The sequence below is a fragment of the Gigantopelta aegis genome, chromosome 7, assembly GCF_016097555.1.
Source record: "Gigantopelta aegis isolate Gae_Host chromosome 7, Gae_host_genome, whole genome shotgun sequence".
Classification (NCBI taxonomy): domain Eukaryota; kingdom Metazoa; phylum Mollusca; class Gastropoda; order Neomphalida; family Peltospiridae; genus Gigantopelta; species Gigantopelta aegis.
This window is the reverse complement of record NC_054705.1, coordinates 23,423,335-23,446,928: the sequence shown is the minus strand read 5'-3', so window position 1 is coordinate 23,446,928 and position 23,594 is coordinate 23,423,335. Positions and strand designations below refer to the sequence as shown.

Below are 23,594 nucleotides of genomic sequence, written 5' to 3'. Positions count from 1 at the left end.
CTAAAACGCGACTCCATATAACTGTTATTTATTTCTCAGACGCATGTGCGTTTTTTAAAATATGAGCAATGCATTTTGTGGTAATAAAAACACCAGGATGACAAAAAACACTTCAAATGTGCGTAAATGGATAATCTAAACAATAAAATCTAAGTAAATTATGATTTCAGTTATCAAAAAGGGTTCTAATAGTAAAATAATATGCGTTAGTGTTTAAAAACTAGGTTATGTCCCTTTAAGTGAGAAAGAAAAGCTAAAACTACCAGACACAGGTACATGTAAGTGACACCTAATGAAAATCAATGAATCTTTTGCCTGCACTACCCATAGACAGACAACACATCCATATACATATTATGCACCACAAACGTTATATCAACATGTATACCAGTAATGTACTACAAATGCTAATGGAATGAATTAATGAAATGTTTTTGTTTAACGACACACTCAACACATTTTATTTATGGTTATATGGCATCAGACATATGGTTAAGGACCATACAGATATATAGAGAGGAAACCTGCTGTCGCCACTTCATGTGCTACTCTTTTCGATTAGCAGCAAGGGATCTTTTATATGCACCATCCCACAGTCAGGATGGTACATACCACAGCCTTTGTTACACCAGTCATGGAGCACTGGCTCATATGAGAAATAGCCCAATGGGGCCACCGATGGGGATTGATCCTAAACCGACTGTGCATCAAGCAAGCGCTTTACCACTGGGCTACATCCCACCCCCCCCCCCAATGCTAATGAAAAAAAAAAAATCTGTTGCATCCACTGATAGCGATCAATTGTTCGCTTTTGTTTTTTTTGCTTTATGTACAATTGTGATGATCTACAGGTACTTGCATTCTCTGCTAATATCCTTTAACACCCAACTTCAGCTTTTCACAAACTTCGAGAACATTTTATATTTTTTTATTTCATTCGTGACAGTTGGTGATCAGTCGAACATTTATTTAATGTCTTACAATCATGTAGAGCGATTTCTAAATTTGTCTACGAATCGCGATACTGAACATAATGTTCCCCGCAAACTGCTAATTTTATTTAGCATACCCAATTGACCATTTGTGTTAAGGTTACTGAATGAATAGCACAAGCAATGGTCTTTCACTTTATTTTGTGTCAAGGTTACTGAATGAATAGCACAAGCAATGGTCTTTGACTTTATTTTGTGTCAAGGTTACTGAATGAATAGCACAAGCAATGGTCTTTGACTTTATTTTGGGGCAGGACATAGCCCAGTGTTAGAGTGATTGCCTCATGCATTGTAGGTCTGGGATTGATTCTCGTCAGTGGGACCACTGGGCTATTTCTCATTCCAGCCAGTGCACTACGACTTGTATGTGCTGTCCTGTCTAGGGAAAAGTGCACATAAAAGATCCCTTTCTGCCAATAGAAAAATGTAGCAGGTTCCCCTGAAGACTACAAGTCAAATTACCAAATATTTGACATCCAATTAATAATTCAATTTGCTCTAGTGATGTTGTTAAACAAAACAAACTTTAAATTTAATTAGTTTTTTCAGTGAAGCAAAAAAAAAAAGTTTATGCAAACCAAAATAGGTTATATGCATTATATAATTGTTTTGGCATAAGCCCTTTTTGTGTTATGCAAATTTTGAATTTGCGAGTCTATGCCTGTACTTGGGGTATGTGCGTATCCTAGTTTAAAGATTAACGTTAGAATAAATTTATAACTAAAAGCTACCTGGTTAAATCTATCTGACTGTAGACATTGTATGTGTATGAATTCCCAATAATGAGTAAAACATATTATAATTTTTTTATAATAATAGTAATTACATTTGCTTGAAATCACATACCCTGTAAGCATCGTCAATCATTTTACAAAATACTTATAAATATGCTAAACATTCCATAATTTATTCAGAAACAAGGATGACCGATATTTATTACGTGATGTCATTCGACGTGAGCATTTTCAGTACCTCATCACAGGGGAAAATTCTCACAAATTATAAATACATGTGTGTCACTATATTCTAGGGTAATTTTTTTCTTTTAGCAATTTTAATGCAGGATTTTCAATAATGTTAATAAAATTAAAACAGCCTTTAATTATTGGAAAGGAAAGCATAAATTATGTCATCTCCTAGCTAATCTCACTATGACTTAATTGGCAAAACATTTAGTTTTTACATTACTTTAATACTTTATTATTATGAAGTTAAACAGTTTTTTTGTTTAAACAACACCACTAGATCACACCAATTTATTAATCATTAGCTACTGGATGTCAAAAATTTGGGAACCAATACATTTTTCTGTTAGTAGTAAGGTATCTTTTATATGCACATATCATGGCCTGTGATATACTAGTCGTGGTGCACTGGCTAGACTGAGAAATAACCAAATGGGTCCACCTACAGGGATCGATCCTAGAATGACCACACATCAAGCGAGCGCTTTACCACTGGGCCACACTCCACTCCTTATTATTATAAAGTTAAGTTAACCTTTAAGAACCAGGAGTCTCTAAGTTATCTACAGGTACATGTACTATACCTGAAAACCTGTTATCTGACGAATCAGGTCCTTGCCAAATCTTTCACAATTGCCTCTCCAACTTGCCATTGGATCTCTTACTATAGTAGCAAAATTCTCTCATATCATCTACTTTAGAGATACATTGTATGTTGATCTAGAAAAACAAAAATAGGAACAAGTCAAAGCATATTCAAACTGAAATGTACCCAATCAAAACAAATGTTATTTGGACATCATCGAAACATGGACAACCAGTCATTCAAGGCACGTTTTTTTTAAATCAGAAAAATCAGTTTGTAAAATGAAGCACTTTAAAAATATATATATTTATTACATTTATAAGACATATTTTTAGAAGAGCGTCAAACGTGAATGCTATAAAAGTCAGCGAGTCCGACATTTTGTGACTACCGCAGGTTCCTGGGCTTGTCTAAACATCAACTGCCCACTGGGTACATTCTGAAACAAAAGGGGGTTCATGCTTGGTCAACTCTTCCCAGAAATTGGTCAGCTCAGCCAAATCCGATAAATATTTTGTTTCCATATTATACAAAGTGGAATTAGGGAAAGTTTATCAATCATTGGGATGAGTTGACCAAGTACTGGAGCAAGTTGGCAAAAAGAGTTTCGAAAGTAGCATGCTAATACTATTGCTAACATTAAACTTAAGGCCCGGTTTTCCCACGATTTTGTGCGTGCGAATTTATCGATACCATGTATTTACATAGTACCTTTTCCATATATGCAATTCAGCGGGTGAGCATTCAGAGCTGAAAAGAAAGTCAACTGCTGAGCAACTTTTCAGTGCATTAAGCATTAACGGCATAACATAAAACATTTACTTTTGTCTTAAAGTACATTCTAACAACGTAAAATGTTTGGATAGTAATCTGCTTGCGAAAATGCAGATATGAACATGGACACTTTTCTGCTCGCGGAAACACACACAGAATTGTGTTAATGGAAAGCAGGCCTTATATAGCCTGAATGTTGGAATGATCGGAAGTCTTGATAAGTTGGGAACCGTTTGAGAACCAGTTGACTACACTGATTGGGATGAGTTCACCAACCTTTCTGATTTCATGATTGGAGCAGAGTAGATTGGGGGCGAGTTGTTCAAATTAAGTTGACCAGCACTCTTACATTTTGTACTTTTAGCACTACAACTAAATTTAGCCCTGCCCTTTTATGTACAAACATAATAATATTTACAAACATAGCAATATTAACATAATTATATATAGAGATATTGAAACCCAGTACATTCATACAATTGTATTTATGGTAAAGGTAAATGTGAAATTAATAAAAACTTATATGTTGGTATATTTCTCAAAACTTTCAAAATGTGACTTATTCCCTATTTAGCACCGAGTCCTTCAATTATTGACAGGTGAAAGTAGCATTATGAACTTTTAAATTTCCATATGACATGAAATTTGCATACCGTTATTACACGGGTTAATACAATCAAATATTAAATGGGTTTATGACAAAAGAATTACTCTTTGGCTATGAAAAGGTATGCTTTTTGGTTACGAAAAGGTATGCTTTTTGGTTACGAAACAGTATGCTTCAGTGATGCACAGCACATAATTGCTCATTTAATGCTTATAAAAGATACTGAGTGATTATTACAACACATTTTTTGCTAAATGTTACAATATGTTTGTAATATAACATTATAATTGTGTATTTAAAAAATATATTAATGTTAGGAGTAATGTATGACATTATTTAATTGGTTACGAACTGGTATGCTAGTGGTTACGAAACGGTATGGTACGAACGGGTTTGGGTACGAACCATCTAGAAACCGCCCCCCCCCCCCTCCCCACCAAACTGAAACTCTTATTTAAAAAGAGGGCTTTGATCTACTGAGGTCATGGAACTAAAATAAATACAGCATATTAATTTGATCACCCTGGGTTTGTTTTGTTTTTAAGATGCCGGGCTGTCCAAACTTTTGTAAACAGTATCGCTTCCGGTTCCGCTGGGTGATATAAAATTTAAAATATTAACGGAAGCATTTCTTATTTCTGACGTAGATTTTCACAGCGGAGATACTAATAGTACACAAAATAAGAAGGAGACAGTGCATACAACTCAATATTTTCTAAAATAAACACGCCCCAGGTTACCATGTTCGACTTGTAACTAAGAGATTTAGAGATTAAATGTGTAATCCATCTCCAAGTAAATGTTTAACATCGGTTTTTAAGTCCACCGGTTGTAAGTGATCGAGAGTTAGAGGGACTTTTATTTGTTTTATAGGGAAGTATGACCATTTCAAAGTGATGAACAGGTAAAATGTGTATACCGTGAATGCGAAAATAATATAAATATCACGATTAAACGTTTTTCATAATATTATAGGAGATTAAGGCGTTTTATCGTCCTGTATTATTAATATACCAGGCGCCATTAGACTGTTACTCTGTGCGTGCTGTTGCGCTTATAAACGTTTTAGTATTCCTTGACGACCGGTCAAAACCAGTCTATCACAGGAATAAACATTGCATTGATGCAGTCGAAATAAAAGTTAAAACACATTAATTTAATGTTAGAATTTAGAATAATTTTATAATTACCCAGATAAATATGTAAATATTTAATAAAGAAACACAGTGTATCCATCAGTTCTACATAATTCATAAAACCCCCAACTCCAACCCCAAAAATATTAACAACCACACCCACCTCCCTCAGGTTCACGATTATTAATATTTCTGTAAGTATACCACCCACACTGTTCTTTGACAAACCTCTCCTAAAAGCATACATTTCAATTTTTTTTATTTATAAGGAATGTAGCCCTAGTACTTTGCCGTTTGAGAGCTAGACAGACAGTTGTACTATTAATGATCCGTCTCTCAGTCAGAGGTTAACAATGCAATGGAAGTATCGGAAGTCAATTATTCAGTTGTAATGATCAAAATAGAACAGTAAAAATGCCGGAACCTGAATATTCTGTAATAATGAATACCACTATAACGAGAGTTGACTGTAAAAATCGTAGATGATTTATAAAGATGTGAATTTCATTAATGTTGTTCTTGCTGTTCCATTTAAGTGGGGCGGGCCACCCAGCTATTGAGTTTTGCCGCCTCCCTTTATTTATCTGTGCCCCTCTTTATTTTTCCACATGTATACTATATTTTACAGTACCCCCAGCTCCACTATTTCAAAATGCACACTTTTTTTTTTACAAATTGAAAGAAATATCCACCAGTCTGCACACTGGACATCAAAGGGAAAAAAAATGCAACTGAATGCAAAACTTCTGTAGCTTATGATGTTTACCATAACATACTTTAAAGGTGTTTTTAACAGCCTCTGTTGTGTCCCATTTATACCCCAATATATTTTTTTAAAGTTGACCTTTGACAAAATTAATGACTCTTATCATTACTGTATGATTTTCTTAACTCTAACCCTAACCCAAACCTATTTTCTTTCTTGAGGAAGGCCCCCATACCCCTTATTGACTGTGGTTGCATTCAGCATACACATTGTAAATATTCAGTTTCACAGCGCTATACCCAAAAAATTCTTTCTAGCAGAAACACTGATTTATACTGCACTTCTTTACAACTACTACATTCTAACTAAATTTGATGGGGAGATTCCTTGACCCATGGAACAAAATCACGAATTTGGTCATTCTGACCTCCCCATTTCCCCCTAGTTCTATGGGTGTGGTAGATGGGGTAAACAATTTACTCAGCTGATCGTTTATAACCATTGGCCTCTTGTTGCTACCACAAATCAAAACTAATAAATCAACATGTAATTATTAACAGGGGTGCAGAAAGTACTTGCCCACTCGCCAAATACGACGGGCGATCTGGTTTTGTTAATCAAGGTTTCGTGTGTGTGTGTGTGGCTTTTTTATTTCGTTTGCCATTAATGTTTTTGTCAAATTTATATCTATCATTTGAAGTGTATATTATAATATTGTTAAACGATAATATTATGATCTATAGGCTGGCGGACTAGTAGAAATACTGGTGGGCTAGTTTATTTTAGTTGGTTCCCGTCCGGAGGGCTAGTGAAATATTGATTTCTGACACCCCTGATTAATCTTGTAAAAGTCATGATCCTAAGCCACGAACACATAACATTAACACAGTATTTAAATGTTCTTGGGAGGACTCTAACCAGTACTCTTGTCACTAGATCCACTTAGAAGTATAAAAAATGACCTAAACACTAATTATTCACCATCGGCTCTTTTTCTGCATTGTGATTAATGGCCGCCTATATTTTAATTTTCACCTGCTATGTTTATTCTTAATGACAACACTGTGAATACAATGCCATGTATATCTTATCACCTTGTTAAGTTTCATTCTCTTTTTAGACCAGTTGCCTCGGGCACTACAAGTGTTTGTTACTGCTGCTGTTCGGAAACACAGGCTAATGCCCCGTCCAACAGCATGGATGTCGACGCAGCCCTGCATGAACTGGGCATGCTCAGTACTGTCACCGACAGTCGACACCAGTTTTTGAAAGAACGGAACCGGACTGTCAGTGAGAATTCTGCCGTATCACTAAAACCCCAGAACGGCTACCATATTGTACAGATAGACAAACATTATGTGACCGGTGTATCTGTGAAAAGATCGGTAACTGTGCACAAATCTCCATCGGAATCGGCTCTCCACAATGACACTGCCAACGTCGGTGTCATCGATGGTTTATTTACCCACACTCCGGCTCCCGATTCTCCCCCATTTCTGTCTCGCTTCCCAGAACATGGAAACTGCACGGGTAATGAATCGAGAGGGAAGCAGTTGTTGTACAAAGCAAAACAAGTGAGCCCTCTCGAACTGCAGGCTAGTGCAAACCGCCTGGCTCGCGTGAAGCTGTCGCGGGCATACCGCCACCAGAGACCCTACAGTCTGTCGGGGAGACTCTACCATTCCATGCACGAGGGTGATTTCCACGTGGATGAGCAGAGTGACAGGAACCAGTCTAAGTCAAACGTCAGCTCCCCGGTGAAAGGAGTGGACGACACACAACTTTTACCACGGTCACGGTCACTGGACAACCTCGACATGGCCAAGTTAAAACTGACCGATCTTTTCGATAGTGAAATTAATGGTTCAGAATCTCAGTCGATGGAGGATGTTTCGAGGGATCTAGAGAAGCTGCAGGTTAACAATTGATCGCGTTATGGCTGCAGTTTACCGGTTTAATTGTGATGATTACAAATTGTCATTTAGTTGAAATACATAATTTTAATATATTTAAGTTATATACATTTTAAAGTAAACAAATAATTATTAAATTGGTGAATAATTCTACATGTGTACCGTTTATGAAATACCAAGTATTTAGTCTGCAGAACTACAGGTAATCTATAAAATATCTTTGTTGTAATCAAACTGATTCCATTTTTAGCCATAATTTCTGGTTTTTAATACAATGTATATAAACTGAAATGAATTGATTCACAAACAAACACATTGCTACGTGTATGTAACATCAAATTCAGGCTAGAGATTTTCAAATTATTTTAAGAGCTATGATATCGTAAAACCATTGTAGACTGTGATATCACTACGTCCAGCACACGCCAGTGACATCATTGTTTCCGGTGGTTTTATGATATTGTAGTTCTAAGATACAGTAAGCCCTGGTTCTGAAGTATGCCAATATTAAAAACGTCTTGCCATAATGACAATGATTGTACATGTTATTGTTAAAATAGCCATGGTTTTAAATGATTGTCTGCAGTGCAGATTTAAAAACTAAAAATTTATAAAACAAAAATACAGCCAATATACATTGTATGTTGCCAGGGTTTTATCACATATGTTTCTAGACTCCGATAATCGGCACCATTACCCACCATTCTCTAAAGACTCGGTTTTTATTCCCAAGTTTGGAGTATCAATGTAAATAATTATAATTTTTTATTATTATATAAAGGCATATTTTGAAAACAAGACATAAGACTTGATATTTGAATAAATATAAGTATATGTATAGTATTAGTCTTTTCGATTCTAACAAGGCTTTCTCAGATGTAACCCCCTAGAAACGTTGTTTTCCACCCTTGACCTCTGGTAGCCTCACCCCCCCCCCCCCCCCTCCAATGTCTACTTGCTTCCAACATGTCTGATATAACACATAATTGAACCAAATTTAGGGTGTGTAATTTTTGTTTTTAAATATAAGATTTTTTGGAGAAGGGCTTTCTTGACGTGTTCAGAGTTTCTACCAGAGGGCTGGTACAACAGGGTAAAATTACAGACCGTAAAATCATTAAAATTTATGTGTTTTTTTTTAGAAAGTTCATAGTACAAGAACTTGTGTTTAAATTTTTTTTAAATACCTGAAATTCAGTGAATAATTTCAAAAGATTTCAAACCAATAAGCACCTTCAGTGATTTATCCAGGACTTTATGCCAGGGTCCAATGTCTGATGGGATTGGGGAAATTAGCGTGTCTAAATCATATTTGGGATATCTTTCAGGCTACTGAATTTATGCAGTACACTTAGTCTACTGTTAAATTAATTTATTGGGGCAGATGTAATTAATTATAAATATTGGGAATGTTTACCATTACGATAGAAATTGGGAATTTTCAGTGCCACATACTTTTGGAAAGGGGTCTGCATGTATCTTCGGACCCACAGAAAGCCTTGATAAATCTCTGATCTAAAGTCTGAACCAAATAAATGACTCTCCTACCTTTAATTACCATTAGATTTCCCCAAAATTTTGTCCAGACACAAATTGTGAGAAAAAAAAACCCATTACAGTGACACAAATCCCACATACGAAACTGTAACTGATATCGACTTCGCCGAGATCGCCTAGGGCAAAATACATGCAATTTTCTCCCATCTGCCATTTTGCTTGTTTATTGAATACTCTTTAAAAGTGGTGGATCGATATGACATAATGTAACAACATCATGAAATGCGCTAAGATATAATGTACTCATCATGACATCAGATTAATTACATCACATACATGTACTTAGCAGGCTTCCATCCCTGTTGAAGAGTATTCCATAAACAAACAAAATGGCAGATGGCAGAAAACTGCATGTATTTTGCTCTATGTAACCTCGGTGAAGTCAATATCGGTGACTTCGTTACAGTCTCATATATGGAATCTGTCACTGTATGTTTTTTTTACGATTTATGTTTTGACAAAAAGTGGAGAAAATCTTAATGGTAATTAAAGGTAGGAGAGTAATGTATCGTAGTTGTTAACAATTTGGTTCAGACTTTAGTAGAGGTTCTTATGATTTATTTTGTTTTTATTATGCCCCTCAAAATTATGCCCTGAAAAGTGACTTATAATAGTCTGATGTGGTAACCTCCTAGTAACCTGAATGATCGTCTGTATCAATTTATAATCCTATAGATGGGAAAGTTCATGTAAAAGAAACCTTGCTGCTATAGTAATCTACGAGGCAGTAGTTTTCATTTCATTCTTTCCAGAAACAAAATGTTTAACTGGCAACATACATACATGTATTGGATATGAAATAGCTGTAATTTAAAAATGTGTTACGGTGTACAGTATTTAAATATTCCTTTCCTTTTCGAATATTTTTTGCCAAAATGCTAATTAATTTATTCCAGACTCGATGTGGCTACATATGTACCAGTGTTTTGGCCCATTTTCCATTAACATGATTTCGTGTACATGTTTACCAATATAGAGGATATGAGTATGATTTCCACATACACGTTTCCACGTGGTGGTACACACCTGAAAATTGCGAGAACGATCATTTTGTCCGTGTGTCGCTTAGACAAATCTAATTTCGCATTATGTATTTTTCATTCAGTGCATTAAATTTATATGCATGTGTTTACTAGTGGCTTAAAAGTGCACCACGACAATGTACAATTTTGTATCGTAATCTGCTTGTGAAAAGACAGATTTGGAAATGCACATTTCTGTGATCGGAATCGCATTAATTAATGGAAAATGGGCCTTACACGTAGCCTTTATTTTGTATGTATTTTGTTCAACCAAGAGAATTTGACTACATTTTGCAGACAAAATTTTCTAAACTGCTACCAATGTGTTGCCCTGCATACTATAAACATGTGGCTTACGTGGTTTAATTTCTTCCAGTTTGACAAATTTCTTAATTGTGTTTAAATTGCATAACAACTACATTGACATGTACCTGCGATACATGTAGTTAATGGTTTTAATAATTATTCTTAAACTTATTTCTTATTTTTACATCGCTACAGTTGACACATTCAGGAGCCGTTCACAATTACATATACATGTATACAGTTAATCCAGATATTCAGCTTCCTGATCTGGACAAACATTATCCAAAACAATTTGTAAAAAAAAAAAAAAAAAATTGCTTTATTTGACCAGACGTAATTTCTTCCAACAGATCATTTAATTAGAGAAAAAAAAGTGCGTTCAACCATGGCCAGTAAGCATAAGTGTATGAGACAGGGGGGATGGGGGTGAGAATTGCCCCCCTAGTGCTGGAGAAAATCATCAAATTTGGGCAGAAACAATAGAGATATTCGGGGAAAATGTGCTAATTTGACATCAGGCATTGAATTTAAGAGATTTTAGGTTTTTTTAACTTCCGCCAGAAATTGAGAATTGTAATATGATTAAAACTAACTCTGGGTGAGCAGAACCTTTCTTCAGGTTAATTATTCAACTTGTAAATGGCAAAAACCCATGTTTACATGTATTTTTCAACAAAATATCAATTATTAAATGCATTTTTGCAATTTTTAATTAAATTAAATTTGCCAATTGTTTTTAAATTTTACGATTGATGAGCTTGAAGAGAGCGACAGCTGCATGTGGTCCTGATGATGCAATATACTGACATCCAAAAGAAACTATACCAATACTCTTGAGAAACTACTGAAGAAAAAACAAAATATGTTGCATGTTTAAAAAATATATTTATGAGAGTGGTGTTTTGGCATGTTGGAACAAAATTTCATTCCATAAAAGCAGAAACCTATTTAACCACCATTTTATTTCCATTATCCAAATTACAAATGAAATTAAATCAGTTTTTCTTTGTATAGTTTCTTTTGGACATCAGTATATATAGCTATTTTGAGATTCCATATTTTAATCTTACATATATACACATCTACAGTCTATGCTTCATACTCAAAATGTGTGATTCACAGAAACGGAATCTTGTTAAATTGTATATCTGTGTGTTACTTACACTGTACACGGCTTCTATAATGTTTATAAACTCCACTAGTCAAGGGATCAGTGATTTTAAAAATCTACTAGCCACAATAAAAAATTCACTAGCCCTACTTTACTTTTAAGTTAATACAATTTAACTAAATAATAGTAATAATCAGATATGTCACCTGAATAGGAAGATAGAGCTTAAAAACACTAACATTGAGAGGTTGGGGTGGGGTGGGGGCAGGATATTCATATTTACAAAATAGACTTAACTGCAACATTTGACAAATGTTTTTCACTAGCTGTCGAGCATGGCAGTAGTAGTGATTTATTAGCCCAACATTGAATATCACTAGCCATGGGAGAGGGGCTACCATAATCTAGAAGCCCTGTCGGGCATGGCAATAGTAGTTATTTACTAGCCCAACATTGAATATCACTAGCCATGGGAATGGGGCTACCATAATCTAGAAGCCCTGTCTGACATGGCAATATTAGTTATTTACTATCCCAACATTGAGTATCACTAGCCATGGGAGTGTGGCTACCATAATCTAGAAGCCCTGTCGGGCATGGCAATAGTAGTTATTTACTAGCCCAACATTAAATATCACTAGCCATGGGAATGGGGCTACCATAATCTAGAAGCCCTGTCGGGCATGGCAATAGTAGTTATTTACTAGCCCAACATTAAATATCACCAGCCATAGGAGTGGGGCTACCATAATCTAGAAGCCCTGTCGGGCATGGCAATAGTAGTTATTTACTAGCCCAACATTGAATATCACTAGCCATGGGAGTGGGCCTACCATAATCTAGAAGCCCTGTTTTGTGAGACATACATATATACTGGCATTAGCATATACAAACATCTCACACCCTGTGGTTTGTCTGCTCATGAGAATGGTATTTGTGAACGGCCCCAAAAGATTATACAGATCTGTATACATGTATAAATAAACACACCCACAGTGCATGCTGCAATGATCGGCACTTGTTTTAGATTTAATAATTTTTGTCTTTTTCTGCCAACAGTTGTGATTAATGTTCTCAATTCATCAACTTTCAGTGTTTTTCAATTTTACAGTGTACCTTGTTATTTATCAAGTCTATTTAGCTTCAGCTGTTTACCAGAACACCACAATATTTGAATTTTTTTTCCTGTAATATTTTGCTAATAAATTATTTATTTAGAACTGAAGTTTGTTTTTCATCAGTTCATTGAAATACATACATATGTTTGTAAGCCAGCATGTAGTTTTCAAAATTCATGCAACAATAATAATATAATCACAAGCAAGCGTCACATACATGTAAACGTATGTTGCTAAAAGTCCATGCACACCCATTTTGGGCACACCGTATAAGTTTGGGGTGTGACGTAGTCCACTGGTAAAGCTCTAGCTTGATGCACGGTCGGTTTGGAATCGATCCCTATCGGTGGGCCTGTTGGATTATTTCTTGTTCCAGCCAGTACACCACAACTGGTATATCAAAGGGCGTGGTATGTGCTGTTCTGTTCTGTCTGTGGGACGGTGCATATAAAAGATCCCATGCTACTCATGGAAAAATGTAGCAGGTTTCCTCTCTGAGACTATATGTCAAAATTACCAAATGTTTGACATCCAATAGCCAATGATTAATAAATCAGTGTGCTCTAGTGGTGGTGTTAAACAAAACAGACTTTTGAATCATTGAAATATATGTGTTTGTAAGCCAAAATGTTGTTTTCAAAATTCATGTAACAATAATAATATAATCACAAGCAAGCATCACATAAATGTAGATATATTATGTTGCTGAAAGTCCAAGCACACCCATTTTGGACACAACTTGTAAGTTCGGCATGTTACGTAGCCCACTGATCAAGTGCTAGCATCATGCACAGTCTGTCTAGGATTGACCTCCCTCTGTGGGCCCACTGGGCTATTACTCGTCCCAGCCAGTTCTCCACAACTGGTGTAACAAAGGCTGTGGTATGTACTATCATGTCTGTTGGAAGGTACATATAAAAAGATCCCTCGCTACTAGTGGAAAAGTGTACGACGTATTTTTTACTATTGGAGCCATTATTGATAACTAAAATCATACTTTACTTAGATTTTATTGTTTTGACTATCCCATTTCCGTACATTCAAAGTGTTTTTGGTAATCCAAGTGTTTTTAATATCACAAAATGCATTTATCATATTTAAAAAAAACGCACGTGCGTCTGAGAGGTAACCATAATGGAGTAGAGTTTTAGTCTATATTTAGAGGGTATTTCACCAATTCAAAGTCGCAGACTCGTGTTTTACTCGGTTGTAACTTTATCCAAATGTGTTACAGGTTTGTAGATTAATTAAACTTCGTGTCCATTTTCATGGGCTGAAACTAGGGTCTGTCCCTTTAAGACTATATGCCTAATGTTTGACATCAAATAGTCAACGATAGTCTTATTCAACTTACCCTACTAGCACAACAACAATGCTATACGACCCCGAGTTATAACCTCCACTGCAGAATTATCTCCCCTTGCCGGATGTATAACCTACACCCGCGCATAGGTAGACCGTGTATCCTCGTTTTTGATTATGCAGTCCTCCATTGCAGTCGTGTTTGAGTTCTGTAGTAAATGTTTTTGTTAAATTGTTAAATTGTTTATTAATTTGTAATTTTGTTTTAAACTGTCATACGAGGTCTTTTGGGTGATTTACACAGGGGGTTAATGTCTGACACGGCTTCCTCGGGCTCCAACCGGTTGGTTGTGTGTGCCGAGGGGGGTTGTCTTAAAGACTGCCCCAGTTTGATCAGCATTTGTTATGTCGGGCATGTCGTTCTTGTTGTTTTGAACGCCAGTGTCATATCTGTGTAAATTGGTCCCCCTCCACGTGGGGGAAGGCTAAGAAGCTGTCAAAAGACGCCGAGCGTAAGAGGATGATTAGACGTGAACGGGACGGGCGGAGCACAGTGGCAACCTCTGGGGTCGTGCTCCATACCGATTTGCCGTCGGTCGGCAAGTCGGTGTCCAGTTCAAAGAGCTCGCGGACAAGTGGTAGGCGCAAGGGCGCCTCTTCGTCTGTTCGCCATCTTCATGGTGATACATGTACCAATAAACCCGAAGCGCCGCTTGGCGCGGAGGGGGCCTGTTGCTCCCTGCTTCGGCTGAAGCAGGGAAGGTTTCTTCCAGGTCGGGCTCCGTTCCTCCTGGGGATTTGCTTTTGCCTCCGTCGGTGGAGGCGGCGCCGGTTATGGTTGTAACGAGGGCGTCAGTCGGATGGAGTGCAGTCGTGACAGAAACGACTGTGTCTCTCAGTTCCGACTCCCATCTTGCTGATGGGGGCAGGGTTATCGGTCCTTCTGTGGAGGAGTCGATTGGCTCTCGGATGAAGTCCGCTTGGCGGCGCCGTTTGTCTCACCAGATTTCTGGTGCAGGGTTGGTCGTGGCGTCCGAGGGCGCCGTTTCGGCCAACGCGTCTTTCGGCGCTACTTCGGTGATCGAGCCACTTGGCGAAATCACGAAGTCTCACAACGTTGTCTCGGTCACGGGGCCGGGTGGCATTGTTTCGGGTGCGACGCCATTGGGCGTCCCTTCTGTTGTTGTGGCGCCTGTACAGCGTCATCAACTTTTAGATCGTTCGCACGTGGCTACGTCAACTGGGTTGGCTAATCCACACGTGGTACGTTGGGTTCAGAATTCGGCGCAGGATTCGTACGTGTACGAATTTCCTGACGGTCCGGTTCAACCGACGCCACCAGTCCTGTTGTCTGCTTCGGCAGGGATCAGGGAAACTGCAGCTTTCTTGGGTGCGCCTGTGTCTACACCGATGGTCAATCCGGACCTGTCAGATCGGGGTAGAGGTTCCAGGCGTTATCCCTCGACTGCGTGGGCGGAACCTTTCGTTCAGGGTCCGATGGTTTCGGGTCGCCCTCAGGGGCGGACTCTGGGGGACTATGTTTCTCTTTTTGAGAATTTCATGGCCTGGCTAGGGGAATCGCCTCCACCAGTCCCTCCACCGCCGGGGTTTCCAGCGAGACCGGGGTTGGACCAGTTTGCAGATTCGGCCGATCCGCATCGTCCTGCCCATGCAGGTTCGTTTCCGTACGGTCAGCGCATGGCGCGTCGTTTGAAAAAATTTCTTCTTCGGAAGACGATTTTCCCTCCGAATCAGTGTGTGGTTCGGGGGAAGGGTTGGCACCAGGTTCGGTGCTTGACGAGATTCCCAATTTGGCCGATGGTACGCCAGACGGCGATTATGATTACCAGGCGGTTCTTGGTTTTGTACGGGAACAGGTCCGACTGGTGTGCGCGGATGCAATTCCGTCGGAGGAGGCTGTTCAGTCTTACAAGGGTGTTTCGTTTGGAAACCGGCCTTTAGCGACGGACGCTTCGCGGCAGGATTTCGGCTTGCCGTTAGCGCACGAGGCGCATGAATCTCTTGCGGAGATTGATGTTTTGATTGCGGGTAGCGATCGTATTTTGGGGGCGGTGGTGAAAGAGTTTCCGGCAGCGTTAGCTACCGGGAAACTGTTGTCTGCGGCGAAGGTTTTGTCCACGTCTTCGTATAAGACATTGGGAGCTTCCTTCCTTTCACATCCAGCGGTCGTTTACGCTAGGGTGAAGGCAGACTGCCACCCATCTCCTAATGTCAGTGTGCCACTCACGGATTTAGAGACTTTGGAGAGGTTATCTAAACTTCTTTTTCAAGTCAATAACCATTTAGGTAGGCCTACGTTCCTATTTGGGTTAGATAAAGCAGTCACGGGTCTTCCGCCGATGGCTAAGGGTTGTTTGTTGGCAGCTTCTAAAGCCTCTCAACACGTCGCTCAGCTTGCTGGGCGTGTTTTTGCCAACAGTCTACTTCTGCGTCGGGATCACTACCTGGCGGGACTGAGAGCGACGGGTGTGGTTAAAACCTACTTTCGTAGTCGCTCAGTAAGGGAAACCTTACTTTTTGGGACCAATTTTAACTTGGTCATGGACCAAGAAGCGGCGAAATTCGTCCCTGCTGCTCAGTCCCGAACTGCTCGTAAGCGCCAGGTGGCGTCTACTTTTAAGCCTCCACCTGTTAAGAAATCGACTTTTCTTGACAGTTATCAGATCCCTGTGGTGTCTGATTCGGGCGTGCAGTCTGGTAATGCCCGTGGTTCATCGAAACAGGGACGTTTTCGGGGGAAGCCGGCACGTTTTCGTGGTTCCGCTCGGGGCAAGGCGCCCAGGGGTGGGAAGCGGCCGGGATGAGGGTGCGTGGACAGTCGACATCTGCTTACGGAGTTTCCGTTAGCAGATCTTCCTGTGGGGGGCAGATTGCGCCATTTTGTTCAAAGTTGGTGCGAACTGCCAGATCTGGACCCATGGGTTTTGTCGGTTGTTTGCAATGGATACAGAATTCCGTTTTCTTCACCCCCTCCACTGACATCCTCCCCCCGGTTACCTGCAGTACCGCCTGTCGACAAACGAGTACTGGTGGAGAAGATGGTTGTCGAGTTTCTCGACAAGAAAGCCATCCAGGAGGTGGATTTGGGCACTCCGGGATTTTATTCCCATCTGTTCTTCGCCCAGAAGAAGAATGGCGAGTGGCCACCAATTCTAAACCTGAAGCCGCTGAATTATTTCGTCGTTATTCCATCTATGAAGATGGAGACGGTTCAGTCTGTTCGCGCTTTGCTTCAGGTGGGGGAATGGGCGGCGTCCATCGATTTGAAGGACGCTTACCTGCATGTTCCAATCCATCGGGATTTTTGGAAGTACTTGCGGTTCCTCTACGACAGCAGAGCTTACGAGTTTCAAGTTCTGCCTTTCGGATTGGCCACAAGCCCTCACGTCTTTACTCGGGTAGTAAAGGCAGTGGTGGGGCGTGTACATCTATTGGGTATACGGATGCACAATTACCTGGACGATTGGTTAATTCCGGCAGCGTCACAGACAGCATGTCTCGTGAGCGTGGAGTTCGTGATCGACATGATTCTCCGATTGGGGTTTATTCCCAATTGGGTCAAGTCGGAATTAGTGCCAACGCAGGTTTTCACTTATCTCGGGGTGGTTTTCAACCTTGTGGAGGCGTCCGTTCTTCCGACGGATTCGCGACTTCACAATTTCAGGACGTTGGCGCAACGTCTTCTGGTGGAGCAAAGTGCGTCGGTGCGCACGCTCCATGTGTTGATAGGCCATCTCGAATCGCTGGCGGCGCTGAAGAGACCGCTTCAATGGCATTTGTCCCGGGTGTAGGATGGTCTCAGCTGGGATTTGGTGATACCATTGGGGCCTTGGTTCATTCTTCCGATCCAAGAGTGTCTAGTGGACAAGTGTATGTCCCAGGCCGTTCCTTTACACCCAGAGTTGGTCCTGTTTACCGATGCTTCCCTCGAGGGGTTCGGTGCACACCTTTTGGATCAACATCTGTCAGGGGTGTGGACTCCTTCAGAGAGGAGTCGTCACATCAACCTGTTGGAGATGGAAGCAGTGCGTCGCGCTTGTCTCCATTTCAGGACTGTTATTCGACATCGTCGGATTTTGTTGAGGTCGGACAACACGTCGGTTGTTGGGTACCTCAATCGGTGGGGAGGCACCAAATCCCTGTCATTGAGTCTTGCGGCTTTGGAGATTCTGGAATGGTGCGACGATTGGGGAGTGGTGTTATCGGCCAAACACATTCCTTCGTCCGTGAACGTCTTGGCGGACGCTTTGAATCATCGTTCCCCGGTTCAGACGGAGTGGATGTTACACCGGACGGTGGCTTATCGAGTTCTTCAGTTGTGGGGAAGTCCTCAACTCGATATGTTTGCCACTCGCCTGAACAATCAGTTGCCAGTGTTTGTATCGCCGGTACCAGACCCACTGGCACTGGAGTACGATGCGTTGAGCATGGACTGGACGGGACTGGATTTATACGCCTTTCCCCCTCCGGTTCTGCTTGGCAAGGTTCTGGCAAAGATCAGACAGCAACCTTGTCGTGTCACGCTCGTAGCCCCGAGTTGGGCAGCTCAAGCCTGGTTTCCTCCGCTCCTGTCACTTTTAGTGCAGGAGCCGGTGCGGTTGCCGTTGATACCCGATCTGCTCAGTCAGAGACTGCGTCGGACAGAGTGGCATCCGAAGCCGGAGGTTTTCCGACTTCACGCATGGCGGTTGTCAGGGTTTCCATCCGAAACCGAGGCTTTTCTAAACGGGTTTCTGAGCTCGTCTCCTCTTCGAAGCGCCAGCCTACGGAGAGGGTCTACCAGTGTCACTGGCGCGCTTGGGTTCGTTGGGAAACTGAGAGGGACGTGGATCCCTTGTCGCCTACTGTTAATGACTTAGCTGAGTACTTTCTGGCTCTTGTCCAAGAAAGACAGCTGAAGGTTCAAACAGTGAGAAGTCACCGGTCGTCCATTTTCACTACTCTGAGGCAGTGTGGACGTCAAGATTTCTCAACTTGCTTAAGTCGTTGCAAAACACGGTTGAGAAGCCTTCCATTTTGCCTAAATGGAATGTTTTTCTGGTTCTTCATGCACTCAAAGGCAAGCCCTACGAGCCTTTGAAATTCGCCAGTCTTCATCATTTGACGTGGAAAACATTGTTTCTGGTCTCACTAGCGGCTTGCCGTCGTATTAGTGAGATTCATGCTTTTTTGCATGATTTGGTGGATTACAATACGGACGGGTCAGTTGCGTTACGTACTGATCCTGTTTTCGTGGCTAAGAACCAGGTGCCAGGGGAAGAGTTTCCTCCGGCCATCATTCAATGTTTATCTCGTACGCTTTCTGCGGATAATTCTGATAGACTTCTTTGTCCGGTGCGGGCTTTGAAATTCTATTTGGAGCGTACTAGAAACCTCCGGCAAAACACGAATAGACTCTTTATTTCTTTCACTCACCAACCAGGAGACATTACGAAGAATGCTTTGTCGAGATGGATTGCTGCAACCATCAAACTGGCATATGAGAAGGCGGGTGATCATGTTCTGCGGAATTTCTCCGTTCGACCTCATGAGATTCGGGCGATTTCTGCTTCCCTTAATTTCCACGATTCTTTGGACATTTTCAAGGTCATGAGTGCGGGGTTTTGGAAAGGTCGACACACGTTTGACCGGTTTTATTTCCGTGATATGGCTGTTGGTCCGGACGGAACTCGGCGGATTCAATCAGTCATTGCAGGGCAGCAAGTCATTTCGGTGCACAGGGCCACGAGTAGGGGGCGACCCTTATTTCGTCCGGTCGCTACCGGCAGTCTTTCTGGGAGATAGTTCTCCACCTCCTGTTTGGAGAGTGGAAGGGGGGGGGGGGGGGATGGTTGACTATCTGGGGCAGTCGAGTGTCTTTTATCATTACCATGCGGGTTTCCTCACCTTGTTGAACTTGGTTTACTTTTAATTGGGGTTGTAGTTCTTCAATTTAAAAGTCACTTTGACATTTTATACCTCGTACAATGTGGGTTGCTTTTTCACTGTATCATTACTTGAGACGAACACTACTGGTTGAATGGGCAAGTCCTCCTTGTTTTCTTACCTCCTCCCTTTAATGTTAAATTATCGTGCTTTAACGATGTTATATCACGTCTGTTATAGCATTGTTGTTGTGCTAGTATGGTAAGTTGAATAAGACTATTAGAAAATTTGTTTCTAATTTTCATTATTATTCATACTTACCTAGTACTAGCACAACAACCGTTACCTCCCACCCGCCCTGAGGGAGGTCTTTTTTTATTCAGTCATTCCGGACTTTGAATCGATAACAAGGATATACGGTCTACCCATGCGCGGGTGTAGGTTATACATCTGGCAAGGGGAGATAATTCTGCAGTGGAGGTTATAACTCAGGGTCGTATAGCATTGTTGTTGTGCTAGTACTAGGTAAGTATGAATAATAATGAAAATTAGAAACAAATTTTCTAATTAACAACTCAGTGTGCTCAACTATATGTATTTATTTTAACCTTGCAAGTTCCTTTGAGAGATCTATCCAATATTGCACCCAAAACTGATCTTGTAATATGGTGCCATTAACAATTAATATTGGGAGGGAAGGTTTTTTTTTATATTTAACTACACCACTAGAGCACATTGATTTGTTAATCATTGGCTGTTGGATGTCAAACATTTGGTAATTCTGACTCGCAGTCAACAGAGGAAACATGCTACATTTTTCCTAATGCAGCAAGGGATCTTGTATATGCACTTTCCCACAGACAGGAAAGCACATACCACGGCCTTTGACAAGTTGTGGGGGCAGGATTTAGCTCGGTCGGTTGAGTGCTTGCGTCTCAGGATCGAACCACACCGGTGGATCCATTCAGCTGATTGGTTTTTTTTCTTATTCCAACCAGTGCACCACAACTGGACAAAGGCTGTGGTATGTGCTTTTCTGTCTGTGGGAAAGTGCATATATTAAAAGATCCCTTACTGCATTAGGAAAAATGTAGCAGCTTTCCTCTGATGACTACAAGTAATAATTACCAAATGTTTGACATCCAGTAGCCGATGATTAATTAATCAATGTGCTCTAGTGGTGTCGTTAAACAAAACAAACTTTGACCTGGATGGAGTATCAAAATGCCACATTATGTACACATATTTCATAATTACTGAATGGCCCTAGCTGCATTTAAAGTCAATGAAAAAGATGGGAGTGGAATGAGAAAAAAGGTGTAACATAAGGCAAGTTTTTTCAATATTTTATTTTTTTTAACAAAAGGACAAACACAAAAGCACATTAAGCAACAATTCTGTAACTAAACAGTGTTATTCACTATTTTACAGTGTAAATAATTTCTACAAAATATACTGAAAACTTCCATTGCAACAAATAACAATAATGTACATTGTGATGTGCATTTTATCTGGGATATGTTTTAATAATAATAATAATAATATAAATTAAAAAACTAAACAAGAAACTGATCAGGTTTAACTGGATATATTCAAATCATTGAAAACCTAAAAGAAAAACATTCATTTATACAAAGATCATTTCACTTTTTATAATCTTTATGTTAAAAAAATCTTGATAATTATATTGGCTATCATGACTCAGTTTGTGTAGTTTTCGATCTGGATACTCGTTAAAACACCCTGACTGCATTATCAAGTTTTCGATTTCATTTATTGTTAACTTTCTAATAATTTATGCAAACAGCTTGGCTATATTGGCTGTCTGTCCAAGATGGAGGTCAACGATGAATGATTTTTCATTTTTCAATGAAAATCTGGCAATCTGCTTACCATATAATTATGTAATATCCTGTAAATTAAAATCACAAGAAATTGGTTAGATTCCTGTAACATCAGTTTTAAATACATCAACAAGCAAAAATATAATTTCTATGTAAAGATAATAATTATATTATTTATTCAAATAATGAAAGAATTTGTTACATTGTGAAACCCCACACCCCCCCCCCCCCCCCCCCCCCCCCAATAACCAAACAAAACAAATAACAACAAACATGAAAATAGCTGGGTTCTCCACATTTCCCATGATGCAAAGTGGCAGGAATCCAATGGATTATGGTAAAATTTGACAAAAAAATTAAAATAAAGAAAAGAAATAATAATAACTTTTAACACACACATTGATCAGTTTTTAAAGCCTCGGTGGCGTCGTGGCAGGCCAAAATGGTAGGTATCTCGGATCCCAGTCGAGGCATTTTTTTAATCGAGATACCGACTCAAACCCATGAGTGAGTGCTCCGCAAGGCTCAATGGGTAGTGTTAAACCACTTGCACCGACAGTGATCCATTGAAACTGGTTCAACAAAGGCCATGGTTTGTGCAATCCTCTAGTGTAAAAATGCAATATGTTTAACAAAAGCCATACCAATAAAGAACATAAAAGATGTGCCTAAAAAGAGTAGCGCGTTGGCGACAGCGGGTTTCCTCTAAAAACAGTTTGCATTGTTTGCACGTCCAATAGCCGATGATTAAAATATCAATGTGCTCTAGCGGCGTTTAAATAAAACAAACTTTACTTTTTTGATCAGTTTTTTTAAAGCAGAATACTACAAAATATATCTGAACATTTTTAAATGGTAGCAAATCCTCTAGAAAAATGCAATAACGGCCAACTACTGTACATACACATAATGTATAATATTTATATTGTATTTATGAATGGATTTACTCCGTATACTGAATAATATTAACAACCAATGAACAAAATAACATTTTGTAAACAAAATGCTAAATCACACATACATATTAAACAAAGATTCAACAAAAGTCAATTATACACCCATCACCGACACAAAGCATCAAACATGATTTCTTCACTTTAAATACATGTATAGCATGTACATAAGCATCGTCAAATCCAGGGGTGGGCACCATCGGGCGCATGCCCACTGCCCCCTTTTTTGTCAACATCAAAAAAATAATTTTATCATCATTGTTAAAAGTTTGAACAGTTAAGGGAAAACTATCGGTTATGTATGATGATGAAATCTGTTGATTTCTGAATTGCACTATTATTTCTTTTGGATAAGTATTCAATTTACATGGTTTTATACAACCAACAGAATAAGAAATAAAAAACATAGAAAGTAAGTTAATTCATGCTAAAAGCTGCTACCTAAATTCAAAATTCTATAATCAAAACAATACATATGATGTGAACCCTCTCAAAACCGGACCCTCTGTAAACTGGAATTCTCTCAAAAATGGAAAATTTTTCAAATTCCCTTTTTAAATATTAGTACAAAAGAGAACCTCTCTAAAATGGATACCCCTTAAAACCGGATATTTTACTAGGTCCTGAGAGCAATCTAATTAAAATTAGCTCCACTGGTTAATTACTATTACCTGTGGATCTAACAGCACCCTGTTGGAGCTCATGTCCAATCAAAACCTTACTTGCAAAATCATGCAGTGATGAAGTATGCCGGAAACTAATTTCAATATTCAATTTTATATAAATTTATTTCAAGATGGAAAAACCCCACCGTAA

The 23,594-nt window shown here is 39.6% G+C and overlaps 2 protein-coding genes across 4 annotated transcripts in view; one reads left to right on the top strand and one right to left on the bottom strand.

Annotated features, from left to right (window-relative positions):
* LOC121377251 (gamma-tubulin complex component 5-like) overlaps window positions 1–4,499 on the bottom strand; it is a 44,161-nt gene extending 39,662 nt beyond the window's left edge. The window contains exons 1-2 of one of the 3 annotated variants that reach the window (XM_041505168.1): window positions 4,447–4,499; window positions 2,542–2,677 (exon numbers count right to left, since the gene is read on the bottom strand). In XM_041505168.1, the coding sequence (XP_041361102.1) occupies window positions 2,542–2,610 (69 nt within the window). In that variant the 5' untranslated portion in view covers window positions 2,611–2,677; window positions 4,447–4,499. Of the gene's footprint in view, window positions 1–2,541; window positions 2,678–3,254; window positions 3,275–3,593; window positions 4,357–4,446 lie in introns of those variants that run through there. The other 2 variants (XM_041505169.1, XM_041505170.1) reach the window with 2 other exon arrangements.
* Window positions 4,500–4,739: 240 nt separating this feature from the next.
* On the top strand, window positions 4,740–10,911 carry LOC121377542. The gene is made up of 2 exons (XM_041505582.1): window positions 4,740–4,828; window positions 6,887–10,911. Exons 1-2 carry the CDS (start codon window positions 4,821–4,823, stop codon window positions 7,692–7,694), a joined length of 816 nt encoding a protein of 271 aa, XP_041361516.1. The 5' UTR covers window positions 4,740–4,820; the 3' UTR covers window positions 7,695–10,911.
* The last annotated feature ends 12,683 nt before the right edge of the window (window positions 10,912–23,594 follow it).